At 46.6% G+C, this 16,170-nt stretch overlaps 5 protein-coding genes across 5 annotated transcripts; 3 read left to right on the top strand and 2 right to left on the bottom strand.

Moving 5' to 3' along the window:
* The first annotated feature begins 255 nt into the window (after positions 1-255).
* Positions 256-3,011, top strand: GGS22DRAFT_162408 (uncharacterized protein). The gene is made up of 3 exons (XM_047961217.1): positions 256-487; positions 757-1,253; positions 1,742-3,011. The coding sequence occupies exons 2-3, from the start codon at positions 813-815 to the stop codon at positions 2,765-2,767; spliced, it is 1,467 nt and encodes a 488-aa protein (XP_047818808.1). The 5' UTR covers positions 256-487; positions 757-812; the 3' UTR covers positions 2,768-3,011.
* A 313-nt stretch (positions 3,012-3,324) lies between these two features.
* On the bottom strand, positions 3,325-5,247 carry GGS22DRAFT_200075 (uncharacterized protein). The gene has a single exon (XM_047966390.1). The coding sequence runs from the start codon at positions 5,153-5,155 to the stop codon at positions 3,491-3,493; it is 1,665 nt and encodes a 554-aa protein (XP_047818807.1). The 5' UTR covers positions 5,156-5,247; the 3' UTR covers positions 3,325-3,490.
* A 1,588-nt stretch (positions 5,248-6,835) lies between these two features.
* GGS22DRAFT_188250 (glutathione S-transferase) lies at positions 6,836-7,927 on the top strand (the record flags this gene model as incomplete). The annotated part of the gene is made up of 2 exons (XM_047964707.1): positions 6,836-7,711; positions 7,766-7,927. 2 exons carry the CDS (start codon positions 6,836-6,838, stop codon positions 7,925-7,927), a joined length of 1,038 nt encoding a protein of 345 aa, XP_047818806.1.
* A 564-nt stretch (positions 7,928-8,491) lies between these two features.
* On the top strand, positions 8,492-10,633 carry GGS22DRAFT_136603 (amino acid transporter). The gene is made up of 8 exons (XM_047958607.1): positions 8,492-8,513; positions 8,571-8,871; positions 8,929-8,977; positions 9,033-9,499; positions 9,560-9,633; positions 9,693-9,810; positions 9,876-10,506; positions 10,566-10,633. The coding sequence occupies exons 2-8, from the start codon at positions 8,683-8,685 to the stop codon at positions 10,610-10,612; spliced, it is 1,575 nt and encodes a 524-aa protein (XP_047818805.1). The 5' UTR covers positions 8,492-8,513; positions 8,571-8,682; the 3' UTR covers positions 10,613-10,633.
* Positions 10,634-11,305: 672 nt separating this feature from the next.
* On the bottom strand, positions 11,306-13,693 carry GGS22DRAFT_136577 (major facilitator superfamily transporter). Its single transcript, XM_047958606.1, has 5 exons — positions 13,163-13,693; positions 12,934-13,114; positions 12,603-12,835; positions 11,883-12,546; positions 11,306-11,731 (listed from the first exon to the last, which is right to left on the bottom strand). Exons 1-5 carry the CDS (start codon positions 13,457-13,459, stop codon positions 11,364-11,366), a joined length of 1,743 nt encoding a protein of 580 aa, XP_047818804.1. The 5' UTR covers positions 13,460-13,693; the 3' UTR covers positions 11,306-11,363.
* Positions 13,694-16,170: the final 2,477 nt, after the last annotated feature.

The raw sequence follows: 16,170 nt of genomic DNA, 5'->3' as shown, positions 1-16,170 counted from the left end.
CGGCACTATCAGGATCGCCCCAAAACTTTTGGCGTGATAGCGTATCCCCGTACGTAACTTGGCCTAGCGCCCCTCCAAAACTCAATTCGAGGTACCCACTCGAATCCACTTGGGTGGTAGACCTGTACAGAGTTTAGTTGGGTAACAGCTCAGAGGTACATCCTTAGCCTTGTACCGAAAAGTCGAGTGGGCGGATGCAGATTTCAAGGGGTCCGGTCCAGAAAAAAAGGAAACCGACTGGTGGGAGCTTCGCAGCAGAGAGAGAGCAACGCACAGTTACCGCACCACCGCACCTCACAATAATTTTGAGTAAGTAATTCCAATCTTTCCATTCTTCGTCATTGCAGTCAACGTCGTTTCGTCACTTCGTCACTTTTTGCAATCCGAATTTCCCAGTATTCCAATTTTTTGCCAACACTTATTGGTTTCGCATCGTGATCTTGAAATCTCACACTTGAGAGATAATTCAATCGCGACAAGGCAAAAGGTAAGGTAAGAGGCGGGGGAAAAATGGTGACCTTGTCAAATCCCACTTCCGAAAGACAGGACTGGGTATTCTGCACTGCACCAAATCCTACATGTACCTGTGCATCTCAGTTCCGGACGCTAGAAGTCACAAATGGTCCTTTTTTTTCTTCTACACTTGCAGTTCCACTTGGAATCAAAGATAGAGAAACAGCTTGTTAACTTCTTTCCTGTTTTCTAGAGTCAATATACCGGATCGAATAGGACGGAATTGATCACTTACGACTTAAGCTTCACTCCCTTCTCTCACCACCACCACCACCACCACTACCACTACCGCCACCACAATGTCCGCCAAGTCCATCCTCGAGGCCGACGGCAAGGCCATCCTCAACTACCATCTGACTCGTGCACCCGTCATCAAGCCGAGTCCTCTTCCCAAGCCGACAAAGCACAACTCGCCGCCGAGATTGGCATCACTCTACTTCCCCGAAGATAAGGATGTCAATGCGGTGCTAGACCAGGCCGAGGTCACCTACCCGTGGTTGCTCCACGGTGGCTCCAAGTTCGTTGCGAAGCCTGACCAGCTGATCAAGAGACGAGGCAAGAGCGGTCTTCTAGCTCTTAACAAGACCTGGCCTGAAGCGAAGGCATGGATTGCTGAGCGCGCTGGCAAGTCCCAGAAGGTCGAGCACACAGAAGGTGTTCTGCGACAATTCCTCGTAGAACCTTTCGTACCTCACCCAGACGGTACGGAATACTACATCAACATCAACTCAGTTCGAGATGTGAGTGCAGTGTTACTTTTTATAAATGCGTTGTGTTGCTTCGTCGACCTTTATTTTATGCCCGATTATCCTCGTCGACCAGAGATGATTGGGCGACAGTCAGCCAGTGCATGACAGTAAAAAGAAAGCGGGACTATTGTTGATGATAACATGGAATAAAACACATAACTGGAATGGAATATTAGATGGGAAAGAAGTCCCGAATGATTGTTTATTCTTATCAAGGAGAGAAGAATGTTGGCGGAATGTGCGCACCGAGTGGTCGCTGCCGTCTTATTTGATTCGGAAATTCGAGACCGATCCGGTGCTCACGGGCGAACGGAGACTAAACCTCATGCACTCCTGTTGCATCCACTTTCACCCACTTACCACAATTATGCAAACGCATCCATTTTTCATATCATATCATGTCAACGACCTAAACTTTATCACTTTATCAACAGCCAATCATTTTCAAATCACTGGAATGCTAACCTTGAAATTGATAGGGCGACTGGATTCTCTTCACTCACGAAGGTGGTGTCGACGTTGGTGATGTTGATGCCAAGGCTGAGAAGCTTCTTATCCCCGTTGACCTTTCACAATATCCCTCCAACGAGGAGATCGCCAGCACACTATTGAAGAAGGTTCCCCAGGGTGTTCACAATGTCTTGGTTGACTTCATCACCCGCCTATATGCTGTCTACGTCGACTGCCAGTTCACCTACCTTGAGATCAATCCCTTGGTCGTCATTCCCAACGCTGATGCTACATCCGCTGAAGTTTACTTCCTCGACCTTGCTGCTAAGTTAGATCAGACTGCCGACTTCGAGTGCGGTGTCAAATGGGCTATCGCACGATCTCCCGCTAACCTGGGAATCACTGCTATCTCCAGCGCCGGCGACAAGATCAATGTCGACGCTGGCCCCCCTATGGAGTTCCCTGCTCCTTTCGGCCGTGAGCTTACCAAGGAGGAAGCTTACATCGCTGAATTAGATGCTAAGACTGGTGCCTCCTTGAAACTCACTGTTTTGAACCCTACCGGTCGTATCTGGACTTTGGTCGCTGGTGGTGGTGCTTCCGTCGTCTACGCTGATGCTATTGCCTCTGCTGGTTTTGCTGATGATTTGGCCAACTATGGTGAATACTCTGGTGCCCCCACCGAGTCCCAAACATACTACTACGCACGAACCGTGTTGGACCTAATGCTCCGCGCTCCCTTGAGCTCTAAGGGCAAGGTTCTGTTCATCGGTGGCGGTATTGCCAACTTCACAAATGTCGCTTCCACATTCAAGGGTGTCATTCGGGCGCTACGTGAATACTCCAAGCAACTGAACGAGCACAACGTACAAATTTGGGTGCGTCGTGCTGGACCTAACTACCAAGAAGGTCTTAAGAACATGAAGGCCGCGACACAAGAGCTTGGCTTAAACGCCAAGATCTTCGGTCCTGAGATGCACGTTTCTGGTATCGTGCCTCTCGCTCTCGTCCCCGGCAAGTGGGAGGAAGGCAATGTACATGAATTCCAGGGTTAAATCAAACCATATGTGTACGAGTCGAGATTCCCAGCTTCGGTGTAAAGAGCGCGCGAATGAACTATATGACGGGATGGTTTTATAGGTGGTTATTTAACCATGGTTGTGTAAGCTTGGAGGTAGAGGTTCGGATCTAGTTAACCTAGGTTTGGTCGCTGAGCATCAGGTTCGAGAGGGCGGCTAGTTTAGCTAGTTAGAGGCGTCTTCAAGAATAAAACACAATAGACTGGCGTAATTTCCCATGCTCTAGTTTGACTTACGCTGAGAGGTTGGTTTTTAGTGACTTGTGCTGTATTATATAGGTACCTACCTTAACATCCTCCGCTATACCCAAGCCCATGCTTCTAGGTGCTCACGATTGAGCATGCCCCACGAAAGGGGGTTAAGAATCGGCCATCAATCTAGGTCCGATTCCTGTAGCTTGGGTTAAATAGGAGTTGTATAGGTAGAGTTGGTCAGTTGTAGGTAAGCAACCTACCCTTTGCGATTTAGTACCAAATGATAATCAAACACATATCAATGAGTAGGTAGGTATCTTTCGTAACGTATACGCTATTCTAATATACCAAAAGCCTACCTTCCTAGGCCGATGCAATCTCCATTTATACCATATCGTTACCAATAGTTTACACAAAGAGGCCGACCATTAGTTAATAAGATCTAAGAAAATACAGATATATGATTTACCAGTAAACATGATCTCAAGATTCTGGCTCGGCATATCTAGACTTCCCAGTCAGGGAACTTAGCATGAGGCATAGTACAAGAACCCGCCTCACCAACCTTTCTCCCCAGACTCGCGACCACAGCTTCAGAATCTCTCAACGAGAAACTCGCCGTCCCATTAGCCGCGACCTGAACCGTCTGTTGACCATCCCCAACCTGTGTCGGAGTGCCATCCCCGCTCTTCTCAAAACTAATCCCATTCCACGTCGTATTATCCACAGCATCCGCACCCGGACTCGTCAAGTACGCAAGATACACAACCTGTCCCGCCATCGAAGCCGGTAACTGCAACTTCTCAGTAACATTACCCTTATTCCCCAACGAACTATTCGCCAGCATCCCATTCACCACCACGACTGACGCCAGCTGTCCCCGCTGATACACCACATACGCCCTAACCAAATCCTCATACCCAGCCGGCCACGCCAAAACCTCACACCGCGCGATCCTCGTCTCCGTACACGACGACAAAGGGCCAATAATCTGATCAAACGCCACAACCCCATAATACAACGGCCGCACCCGCGGCTCGAGTCCATACATAGGAACCGGCAACCACGCGCTCGCGTTCGACGTATCCGTCATATGCAGCCCCACAGCCGCAACGCCCAAACTCGCCGTATACAGCAAAAAGTTCAGCGTCCATAGCGCGGCGCCGAATACGTCTGTTACGCTTTGCAAGCCAATAGGTCCGACGACGCCTATCTCGCGAAGCGCATACGGGTACGGCGTCTGCGCCGCTTGCTCGACCTGGGCCTGCCACGCGGCGAACTGGTCCTCCGTCGTGCGGAGCGTCATTAGCCGTTCTAGTGTAATCGGGTACGGGGACACGCCGATGTAGTAGTAGTAATCGTGCTGGTTCCAGCCGCTTAGATACGGGGTCGGGGAGCCGGCTGTCGCGGCAGCGGAAACACCGAAGGTGACCAAGTTGGCGATTTGAAAGTCCGTGCCGATTGTTGAGGCGGTGGCTGCTGCTTCGAAGAAGTTACTTGGGATGCCTTTTGGGGCGAGGACTTGGGTTGAGATCGCGGAGGCGCGGGCGAGCCATTCGCCGGTGAAGACCTTGCCGCCCCAGGGACCGGTGCGGAAGCCGTTTTGGGTGTAGAGGTCTGGTTCGTTGCCTATTTCGAAGGAGGTGATGTTGAGGTTTGGACACCTTGAGATGGCTTGGTTTGCCATTTCTGTGATTCTTTCGAGGAAGTCGGCTTGTTCGTATGCGAGGTTTAGTCCCCAGGTTACTGTCGTGCCTTGCGGTAACCGGTTCGCGGATTCGAAGAAACGGGGCCCAATTAGCATGCTGTCGGGTTTGATGTTCCCCTGGCCGACTGCGTTTGGGTTTTCCACCCATGACCAGTCATTTTGGCTCTCCTGGAAGATCATGTAATCTTGGGTGTTTCCCCCTATTCGGATATGTGGTGGTTTCCCGGCATAGTTGGCGAGGTTGTTGAGGAGGTTAATAGTTAGGGTGTTTGGCTGCGCTCCACCCGTAAATGAGAAAAGATTAGAAGATTCTATTCCAAAACCTGCGAATGAATGATCTATGGGCGCGGAAATATCTGGAGGAAGGTTAGTTGAAGGCTCAAGTCTTATGATATTCTCTACATCTGCAAATACAAGATAGGGCAAGCAATATATGATAATAAATGCGCTGGTATACTTCATTTTGTCTAATTTTAAGTCAGAGATGGATACGAAAAGGGAAGACACGTTGCCGGGGCTAGAGAATAGAAAATATTCCAACCTAGGGGGATGGATGATTAGCACGACTAAGGACTACTTATTGACACACTGCTTGTGCTGTGCCTACACTTCAAGACATACGAATCGAACGAGTAATATTCAAGATATACTGGTTTGTTAACCTGTACTACTTAACTATTAGGTGCGTTTAGTGAAGTCATTCATGACATGCGCCTGATAATGAGACATGAATCCCGGTGTTTGAGAAGCGTGTAACATTTCATAATGTCCATCAACGGCTACATACATATAACCAATTACCAGGCTATTTTCATGGCAAACCTATACGTAGGTAGGTATATTAGCGAATTAAAATGCTATAGAGAGCTCGTGTAGTATGAAGAAACAACTTACGATAGGTAGCAAGTTAGCCAATCGCTCAAAAGTTAGAATCGAGTCGCCCGATGATAGGCACTCGATAACTACCTCATTCTTCATAACCAAAAGAATATAGAAATAGTTACTATTCTATTACGAAAAGATAGTTATTACCAGAGTGTGAGGATCCTCACTCCCAAAGATGTTACTGATGGAGAGTATTACTTAATAAAGGGGCATATGCTTAAGTAAGCCGGCGACCCCTCTATTAGTCATCTCGCCGACTGATTTTAATAGGTTCAATACAGCGCGGGGCAGCACTAAAAAATGTTTTTAGCGAAAATCGAAATGAGATCAACAACAGATTATAATTCTTCAATAAAAATGGATTAACAGGATAAAATAAAAGTAAAAAAAATAAACATACAACACCGGGGATTCGCTGGTCGTCACCGACCCAACTACTGATCCGGCGGTAGCCAGCTTATCTATGGGAGAGCGGACGGGATCCCGAGTTTTCTAGCTCCTATGGTCGTATGTGCTAGTTCTTGGGTTGTTCTAGCTTATATAGTACCTACAGACAAACAAATAGCTGCAGGCCGTCTAGTACTGTACAACACCTAGGTATCCACTTTGCCCCAACAGGCCAGTGCGGTGCAGTGATCGGGGACCATTCCCCGGGTACCTTGATGGTTTATTAATTGTTTGCTGCTGGATTTTAACATTTGGTAAACCGCATTGAAACCGAACCAAGAATGTTGAAGCGGAAGAATATATCTGAACGATCACTTCCGAGAAAACCTTTTAAAGAATCACGAAACTGCATATATATGCATTGAACTTGATTCTTCCTCCATAAAGTTGAGGTAACTTCCAATATGTGTCGAATGACTCGGTGCAGTTGAGTAGCTGCAAGCGGTTACTTCCGCTCAATTAACACGAAATGCTATGATATGGGGAAAAGAGGGGACGCCGACGATGACGGAATTGAAACGCTTGTCATCTGACAATATTCTCTAAATGTTTGGCCAGATCAGTCGCCGACCAGCGCTCTTCCGCCGATCAACCTAGAGCACGCCGAACAATTTTAAGGCCGCCGAATAGCTTTCTAGGTCCGCCGACCATCTATCATCGTAGACCGAATTTCCCGGATCGTTTCTATTATTAAGCAACACCTCCTCTCCAATTGATACAAAAGCTCGAGAATCAGAGAACACAGGTATGTTAAGAATCAGACAGACATTCAAGTATAAACGACTTTTAGGCTTAAACTATAGCGTTAGTATGGCGAGCAATCAACTAGAAGTTAAGCCGTTGCATTCTGGCCCGGAAGATGGCTGGCATGGGATCGTGGCGCCCGGGTCGCGTTTCGCCCCGGAGTCCGGTCGATACCACCTTTACATTGGCTATTTCTGCCCCTTTGCCCATCGAGCCAACTTAGTGCGCGTCTTGAAAAAGCTCGACTCGGCAATCGATATATCGGTCGTAAAGGCCTATCCGAAAGGCGAAACCGGCTGGTCATTCCCTGGAGCTAACGGTCCTGACGATACCTACGAAGGCTCGACCCCGGACAAACTATTCGGATCAAAGTACCTCAATGAACTTTACTTCAGAGCGGATAAAGATTATAAGGGGAAGTACAGCGTCCCTCTCCTTTGGGACACCAAGGAAAATACTGCCGTGAACAACGAAAGCCTGGAGTTGTTGCGATTGTTGCAGACAGGATTCAATGAGATATTGCCCGAGGGAAGCCCAGAGAGGAACCTCGATCTCTATCCAGAACATCTGCGAGCGAAGATCGACGAAGTCACCAAATGGATGACAAGAGACTTCAACAGTGGCGTCTACAAGGCAGGATTCGCAAGGGATCAAGAGACATATGAGAAGGGAGTCATACCTGTATTTGCGGCTTTGAATCAATTGGAGCTATTGATTCACAAGAATGGTGGACCATATGTCCTCGGCAAAGAGCTCACGGAACTGGATATCTTGGCGTACGTGTCGGCGATTCGATTTGACGCCGCCTACGTACAGCACTTTAAGTGCAATCTCGGTACCATCCGAGGCAACTACCCTGTCATCCATGAGTGGCTGAAGAACCTGTACTGGAACGTGAAAGGGTTCCGCGAAACGACCAAATTCAAACACATCAAAGAGAACGTGAGTACCGCCCAATAGTTCGCGAAATAGCTCAGACTGCTAACGTTTCGTCAGTACACTAAAAGTCACCATGATATCAACCCTCTTGCGATTACGCCACTAGGTCCTTTTCCAGATATCGAATCCGGAGTCAATCTCGACTTCAATAGTATCAAGCCTGGCGCCATATCATACCCCGCAGTTCTTCAGCACCAGCAAACCCTCCCTAGTGTCTGACTATCTCATTCTTCGGATGTTCCTGTGCGTATTGTAGCTCACATCTGAGACAATAATCATGATGCAGGGAAGATCGTGTATCGTGTATGGATCGCGAATATTATATGAATGGAGACGCATCTCACTGTCGCTAATCTTTGTTTAAAGTCTGGGATACAAATATTAGGCAGCGCAGATGATGATTGATCAAGTAGACATTTTAATGAACAATAGCCTATGTCTACGATGCAAGCTCTCTTTTAGAGGGCTATGTCGAATTTATTACATATCTCGATTTATCCTACCTTCTTATCTACGACCAGTCACCTTCGACGGGGTCGCTATCGTATCTATACGTCCGTGTGTGCTTAGAGCTGAACCGGGGAGGTGGTATACCAAGATAAGAATGATCGCTGCCAAGAAATCAACCAGGAACATTAGAATTATCTAAGACTAGCTGAAGATCTCCATCAAGGGGAACTCCAGACTAAATCCAACCCCTTGGGGTTGAACGACTCTCTAATCCAAACCCATACGAGCGCTTATCTTTACAGACATTCCGAACCCCCGCAAGTGGCTTGAGGTCTCACTGGACCTCCACGATAAGGTGAGGAGACCGGTAGAGCTCTAGTAATGTCTCGCGATAACGCTAATAGCTCGAGAGCAATAATAAACATGGCTTATATCTTGGGGAAATCATCCCCAGGTTACGTGCAACCAGCCGATTTTGCTATGGAAAAACATCTTAATCATAATATCGGAATAGACTCATCATCATGAGTTCCATCAAGGAGAAGATCGCGTCCCAAAATGGCTCACCCGGTTCTGCAGATTTCGAGAACGGACATACCCAGCTTGGGACAGTTCATGATGTAGAGAATCTCACTGTACTTGGCTACAAGCCAGAGTTACAGCGGAATCGGTCCATGTTTACATTGCTATTTCAGTCCTTAGCAATTGCTGCTGTAAGTGTATACGCCTTGAAAGGTCTAACGAGATGTTTCTAATGTAATATCTGATAGATGCCGTATGGCTTTGGCGGTCCGCTCATCAGTGCCATTTACGGAGGTGGTGAGTTAGGCGCATCTTACTCCCAACCCTTTTTCATCGCGTTAACATCGACTAGGCCAGCTACCGATGTTCTTGGGATGGATCGTGGTCTTAATCCTAGACGAATGCATCGCTCTGTCGCTGAGTGAGCTGGCTTCGAGATATCCGACATCAGCCGGGCCGTATTACTGGTCTTTCCAACTCGCGAGCCCGAAATACCGCACAGTTCTCTCCTTCATCACCGGCTGGACATGGCTGATCGGTAACTGGACTATCACGCTGTCCGTCAACTTCGGTTTCGCGTCCATGCTTGCTGCGGCCATATCCCTATTCGAACCGGAATTCACTGTGGGAGCCTGGCAACTACTGCTGATCTTCTACGCTGTGTGCTTCCTCACATTCTTCCTTGTTGCCTATGGAAATAAGATGCTGCCTATGGTCGATACGTTCTGCGCCATCTTCACTGCCATTAGCATCATTGTCACTTGTATATGTCTATCCGTGAAGGCGGATGTCGGTAGACATTCCCCAAGCTACACCTTAGTAAGTATTATTCTTTCAATGAAGGATTTGAGATAGGAAAATAACTTACTTTACCTTCAGGGGCACTATGACACGTCACTTTCCGGATGGAACGATTTCTCTTTTTTGATCGGCGTCCTACCTGCAGCTTATACGTGAGTTTTTATGTGACCCGAAGCCTCGGCTAGACGAAGACTAACAATACCTTATCCAGGTTTTCTGCAATGGGGATGATAACCTCGATGGCTGAAGAATGTAGCGAACCAACTATTAAACTACCAAATGCCCTGTCCCTATGTGTACCTGTTGGTGGCATCGCAGGATTGTTCTTTGTGAGTGACAACCTCCCCAAATAATCTCAAAATCTTCCGTCGCACCTCTAACCTCTACCATATAGATAATCCCCCTATGCGCAACATTGCCAGAACTAGCAGACATCCTAAAAGCACCTGTCGGTCAGGCTCTACCGTATATCTTCGGTGTCGTCATGGGAACTCCCGGTGGCGGTCTTGCATTGACCGTCCTCGTCCTCATCATCACCCTGTTCTGCTCCATATCCATTACGGTCGCAGCATCGAGAACAACTTGGGCCTTCGCGCGAGATAATGCCATTCCCTTCGCCAGCCTCTGGTCCAAGGTTGACGAGCGCCACGGCACACCCATCTTGGCGCTAGTTCTCACTACCGCAATTGAGATGCTCCTCGGTTTGATTAATCTCGGGTCTTCGTCAGCGTTCCTGGCTTTTGTGTCAGTTGGTGTTATATCCCTCGCTGTGTCTTATGGAATACCAATCGTTATATCGCTGTTCCACAGCCGGAGAGAAGTCAACAGTGCTAGGTGGACCATGGGAGGCTTCATTGGACCGGTTGTTAACCTGTTCGCGGTGGCCTGGATTCTCCTTGAGGTGGTTTTGTTCTCCATGCCTACTTCCCTCCCAGTGACTGAGGTTAGTATGAACTACGCGATTGTGGTATTTGTTGGATTTATGGTTATGAGTGCCATCTGGTATGGTGTCTATGCTCGAAAAGGTAAGCTTCGTAATAACACTGATAACCTGAAGTATTCTTGCTAATGATAAAAACTACAGTTTATCGAGGCCCACCAGAATCCGATGGACTTACTGTTGATTCTTGATTTAACACGCGATCCAGTTTTTACTTAGCAAGTTATGTGCGACTATTTTACTTGTGGGGGAGTTTTAAGAAAGAATACTGGCAAGGCGATAATGAGAAAAAAAGGGGAGAGGGTTACACAACAATTCCTTGGCAACCGGGAGAACAAGTTCATTTGCTCGCAAAATGTAGTTATTAAATGAATAGAAGTCGAATACATGGCTTGAAATAAATATAATTCCTGCTTATTGAGTTATATATTTCACTCTCACGTCATATGGGCTTCTAGCATCTACGCCACGCGTCTCTGTGCCCCCAACAACCCCTTTTCCGGCGACGGAAAATGCGAAATCAGAACTATCCCTTGTGTTGCGCAACTGGCATCTACCACCCTCTCTATCACGTGTAAGCTACCAATATAGACGGTACAGGGGATAGTTTAGAGCATAGTCTCCATGGGTTGTTTTTTATGACTTATTTTGTTCATTCCATTTACTGCTACCAACACGCTTTCTAGATTGGTACCTACGTAGATATTGTCGCGCGAAATTCATATATCCGGAAATACCTTTTTCGTGATAATGTAGGTATTATAATAATGCTCGTTTTATTATGTATTATGTACGATTACCTACCTAGGTACCTACTAGTTAGGTAGGTACCTATACCATCCACCATCCACCATCCTGGAGGGTTTACCAGAGGCGAATGGAGATGAACCCTTCGTGTTCCAATTCATAATATCATAATACATAATTGCCATCATTAAAACGTTAAATCGTTTCTTTGTCATCTAACACACCAGGACTAGCAGCCGCCCTAGCTTTTCTCCTTTGCTGTTCCTCATGTCTCCGCTCCATTTCCAGTTTTTGCTCCTTGAGCGCGATGCAGAACTTGGACCTTTCTCGGATCGCCGCTCCTTTCCAGATGAATATGAAGGGGATGACACACATGCATAGACTTAACCCACCGAGCAAACTGCATGCCCCGCTGATGCCAAGACGGTCGAACATAGGGATTGTCGCAAACGGGAGGGCGACTGCGAAGACGGAACGGCAGGAACTCGCAGCAGCATTAGCGCTTGCAGCGAATATCTCATAGGCATCTGTGATGTAATTAAGCAGCGCCATGAAGATTAACACTGCGAAAGACTTATTAGCAATGATTACTTGCTGGAAGTTGGAGGTTTTTGCGAGTTGCTAGGTCTTTGTGCGCCCACATCTTCGAGGATCTGAAAAACAGCACAATTAAGGTATGTAAGAAATTAGCGAATATCGAAAAAGTGTACATACTGAAACCTGCACCAAAAGGAATACCAGCTAACATCGGTACCACAAATGACACATCTGATCGTGCCGACCAGCCAAGCCAGAATAGTGATATAACGAATAATGGGCCGCCGAGAGTAGCCAGTGGAACACGGCGGAACTCCTCTTTTTTTGACCATGGTTCACCACGAGCTTGAGCATTAAGAAGAATATTGTCATAAGTAAAGAAGACCGGTAGCGCAAGAACTGCACCAAGTCCAATGGGAAGATAACACAAACCGGTAACTCCTGGTGACAGCCCATAGACATCTTGAAATATGATGGGGAACGCTTGGAAGCTCATGTAGAAAATTGCATAAACTAGCGAAAGATAAAGGCACGTCGCAGTGACGATGAGTTCGGTAAGGATCATCCGGATTGGTCGGGTGAGAACTCTCGTAACTAACTGCTTCATGTCGTGCGGCTCAAGCTCAAAAGCAGAGTAAACTTGCGCCTTAGGATCCGCTTTTCGGATCTTTCTTGCTCGTCGGGTGAGGAGCACAGGCGCATATGTTTCAGGGAGGAATATCACCAGTATTGATGTCGCGCCAGCAACCATCAAGGCAATCCAGAAAGTCCATCGCCACCCAATCCTCGTCGAGCAGAATCCAGATATGATCGGAGCGAGTAGTGGGCCAAAGATAGTGAACTAAGAGAAACAGAAATCAGTTTATGATGAAAGGAGATACAAGCTTAGATACTCACAACCATGAACCAAGACATGGCTCGACCACGGGTAATTGAATCGTTATAGATGTCGGCGAGCTGACCAGTGACGACTGCGATCGGTGCCGATGCGCATACTCCAACTAAATATCGGAATACTAGCATTGCTGGCCAATTCGGAGCGAGCGCGCAGGCAAGAGTCCAAACCATGAGCATGACAAAAGCTCCCGTGGAGAGAATCCGACGCCCGATGTGTTCGCTTAGCGGGCCCCCTTAAAATGAAACCAATTAACATAACATGTTCGATTATGCCTCTTTTTGGGAAGGAAACCATCTTCATATTTGATTAAAAGAACCAGGAGTAACTTACAGACAATTGGACCGAAGACGTAACCCATTAAGAATGTGGATATTGGGAGGATAGACTGTGTTTGAGAAGTAACTTCCCATTCTTTCATCATGTAGGGGATAGCCATACTCGGCAATGAGCTTCCCATCGTGCTATTGAGAACGGTCGTCATTGTGGTCACAAGAATAAGGTTCTTCCGCCACTATTTCTGAGGTTAGCGTTGCTGCCATAAGGGGTACATTATACTGACTCTAGGCCAATTATACGGATTTTCCTTGTCGTTGGGTTCCCATGATATTATCGTCTTTCCCTCCGCACCTTGGAATTGACTCGGATCTGGCGAGTCATCTGTCGGCAACCTGTTATCTGCCTCTTCAGCTTTGTATCTAGCTTCTGCATCCTGGTTGCTGATACTCTGGACTAGATCCGCAAAATGGCTTAAACCACCATCGCGTCCACGGATACCCCTCGAAGCTCGCGAAGCACTTGTATGTTCGCGATATATCTGTGGCCCGAGGCCGAACTCCGAAAACTCTGTCTCTGCCATAACGAGGTACCATCTATAGTATGATCCTTGACTCGATTAGGATATTCTGCTATGGTAAGGTGGTATTAAAGCCCTAGGTTTTCCAAAGAGGCGGGAGATGAATCGGAGGTGAAAAGATATTAAAAGAGGCGGTAATCCAGTATACAGAAATGAAAAAAAAAAAATTGGCTGGAAGAGCATCCGTCTCCATGCGTCTACGGAATCGGTCAAGCAACATTTTAATGGATCTCGTTCGTTCGATAATACCGACGCATAGCGACGTAGGAAGCGAAAGCCGTAGCCGCAGCCATCATCCGCGTCGATCATATTACCATATAAGGCAAACATACCTCCTGCAAATGGGCCGGGAATAAGGCTCTAGTCCACGCCCTCCAGGACGACATCCTACACCGTAACCTAGGACTTGACTGAGCACGCAAGGCACCGATTGATCCTCTACCGATTACCAAGACGCCGTATGAACCCCACATGGAGAGCGTGAGAGAATGGTCGTTAAAGGATCCTCCCATCCCCGCTTCTCGCCAACCCCATCCCACCATCGTGGAGCCGCCTGGGCGACCGCCGACAGTAACAGTGGATATTTGCGAATTTCAGTGGGACATCTTGCATACCCATGATACTGATTGGCTCACAATTCGGAAGCGTATCCTCTCAAGCCAGCTTTTCATCACTTCTCAAATGCATCGGAAGCTATACGCAGCGTCCATTGTTCCCCAACCCGGGAATGTTCCCACGGAAAGGGAACCAGATGGAAATGTAACAGAATGAGCAGTCAGGCAGTACAGCTTACTGGAACCCTCCCCCTAGTCATATATAAGTGGGGACTCATATTTGAGACCTAACACCGAATGATGATTACGAGAGGTGAATGAGGCAAAGGCACCACGATCGAAGGCCAAGAATAGAAGCGCGTGTTTATACGGCTCGGCTCAATAAGAATCCGGCCAGAGCAGCCAACGTGATTTCAGATGGCTAATGCCCTAATTCCGATGTCGGTTTTAAACAAAAAAATGTTGGTTTGTTATCATGTTGTACAGACCATGCATAGGTAGCATTTCACGGCATGCTGTACATCATCAAATCGAATGAAGATATGAACATAAATTGATAACTGACACATACCTACATAAACCAAAGCTCGTGATAAAGCCAAATAAGATATATATGTTCCAGTTTATTGCTATCCGATAATAACGATGTCGGATTGCTTGACTGCATAATATTGGGCATCCATACAGAGTCGAAATTTTCAAAAATGGGACTATCGTTGCCGACAGAGGAGGTAACCCTGTTGGAGCAGGTGGAGACAACCCTACGGCATCCTGTCAGAGAGGTCAACATCCCCCTTTCAAAATAAAATACAACGGCAGAAACTCCTCCTAAATATGACTTCTAGAATAAAATCCTTCAATTTCGATAGTGCGCTGAGTAATCAATATCAGATCTCAACAAGACCATCACTAAGCCCCAAGATCACGAGAACGCAAATTTAAGAGTAGTTTCCTGCGGTTCTTTTTCATGACATATGCTGCGATGTCTTAGTAGATTGGAGTAGGATTCTCTCAATGTCATCATTTAGTTAACTTGTAGGAAACTTCTCCCGCAAAGCAATCATCTTAATTCAAGTTGCCACGAAACATGTCGCCGTATAATACAAGTGCAAAGGTCAGTAGGTACCTGGTAGGCGATTGTTATAGGTACCTATCCGATTGGCGCCATCTTATATATAATTACCTGATCCAGAAGGTAAACTGGACGATGATTGGCTATCTGTAAGGGTTCCTGCATATAAGACACAGGTCCCCCCTGGTAGCCGGAGTCATGCGGCTTAGTTGCAGATACAGATGAGCCTCATACTTCGTTAATTTATTACATTGAAGAAGGATGTAAAGTTAGCAAAGTTAGTTCAGCTCAACTTGAAGTTCCGGGGGAATTATAAGCTGTTCAGATGTCGACACGTTCAATAACCGAGTAGCTAGTGGAAACGACTCGACTTGTTTCTAACTTTAGAAAGCTAATGACACCTGTATTTCTACATTAAAGTGTCATACTAGCCCGTATGTTGCGACGACTTCTAATAAATGCTATAAATACTTGAATGGATGCGCAGTTGTGGACATGCTTGGTACCTCTATGTAAGGTTGGTAACAAGGAGAATTCTTCAGATAACTAGGTTTGGCTTACAATTACTTACGATGCTACCCACTTCACCTGGACATGCATCCAAGGTAGGTATAAAAGTCTAGCCTTCATGCGTATCAGTAAGTTATTATCTATGCTGGCATGTACTTTACCTCATACAAAGTCTAGGTCAACATTTCACTCATAGGTAAAGACAGTGTGATTTAACAAATCATCCGCACTTTATTACAACTAGCTTTAGTGGATCAATTTCCTCAGTTACAGCAGATATCCACCAAATCCTAGAGGATTCATCGCTACCAAGTCATGGTTTTAGCGCAAGATATATACTATAATAGGCAATTCCCGATCTTAATTGGCACTGTAAAAAGGACCTTTGGGATTTGCGACGCTTTCGTGACACAACTATCTTAATCCTAGCTGAATTCTTTCTTTGAAAGAGATTACAATCAGGTCCAAGTAGAAACTGGTCCTCGATGACCCTATCATAATACTACATAGTAGCCCCAATTTGGATCGCGAGCTGTTAACGTATTCTCAACTGCCGAGTGTCCATAGGTACCTAGGTA

This window comes from Annulohypoxylon maeteangense (assembly GCF_022496945.1).
Source record: "Annulohypoxylon maeteangense strain CBS 123835 unplaced genomic scaffold GGS22scaffold_8, whole genome shotgun sequence".
Taxonomy (NCBI): Eukaryota; Fungi; Ascomycota; class Sordariomycetes; order Xylariales; family Hypoxylaceae; genus Annulohypoxylon; species Annulohypoxylon maeteangense.
Note: the sequence above shows the minus strand (reverse complement) of the source record. Positions and strands in the feature narration are given on the sequence as shown.

Coding starts and splice junctions, on each gene's coding strand:
- GGS22DRAFT_136577 (XM_047958606.1), bottom strand. CDS start 13,459: ATGGCAGAGACAGAGTTTTCGGAGTTCGGCCTCGGGCCACAGATATAT. Junction 12,547..12,602: donor CCATGTCTTGGTTCATGGTT/GTGAGTATCTAA, acceptor TGTTTCTCTTAG/TTCACTATCTTTGGCCCACT. Junction 11,732..11,882: donor TCCTTTTGGTGCAGGTTTCA/GTATGTACACTT, acceptor AGTCTTTCGCAG/TGTTAATCTTCATGGCGCTG.
- GGS22DRAFT_136603 (XM_047958607.1), top strand. CDS start 8,683: ATGAGTTCCATCAAGGAGAAGATCGCGTCCCAAAATGGCTCACCCGGT. Junction 8,872..8,928: donor AGTCCTTAGCAATTGCTGCT/GTAAGTGTATAC, acceptor AATATCTGATAG/ATGCCGTATGGCTTTGGCGG. Junction 9,811..9,875: donor GCATCGCAGGATTGTTCTTT/GTGAGTGACAAC, acceptor TCTACCATATAG/ATAATCCCCCTATGCGCAAC.
- GGS22DRAFT_162408 (XM_047961217.1), top strand. CDS start 813: ATGTCCGCCAAGTCCATCCTCGAGGCCGACGGCAAGGCCATCCTCAAC. Junction 1,254..1,741: donor ACATCAACTCAGTTCGAGAT/GTGAGTGCAGTG, acceptor TGAAATTGATAG/GGCGACTGGATTCTCTTCAC.
- GGS22DRAFT_200075 (XM_047966390.1), bottom strand. CDS start 5,155: ATGAAGTATACCAGCGCATTTATTATCATATATTGCTTGCCCTATCTT.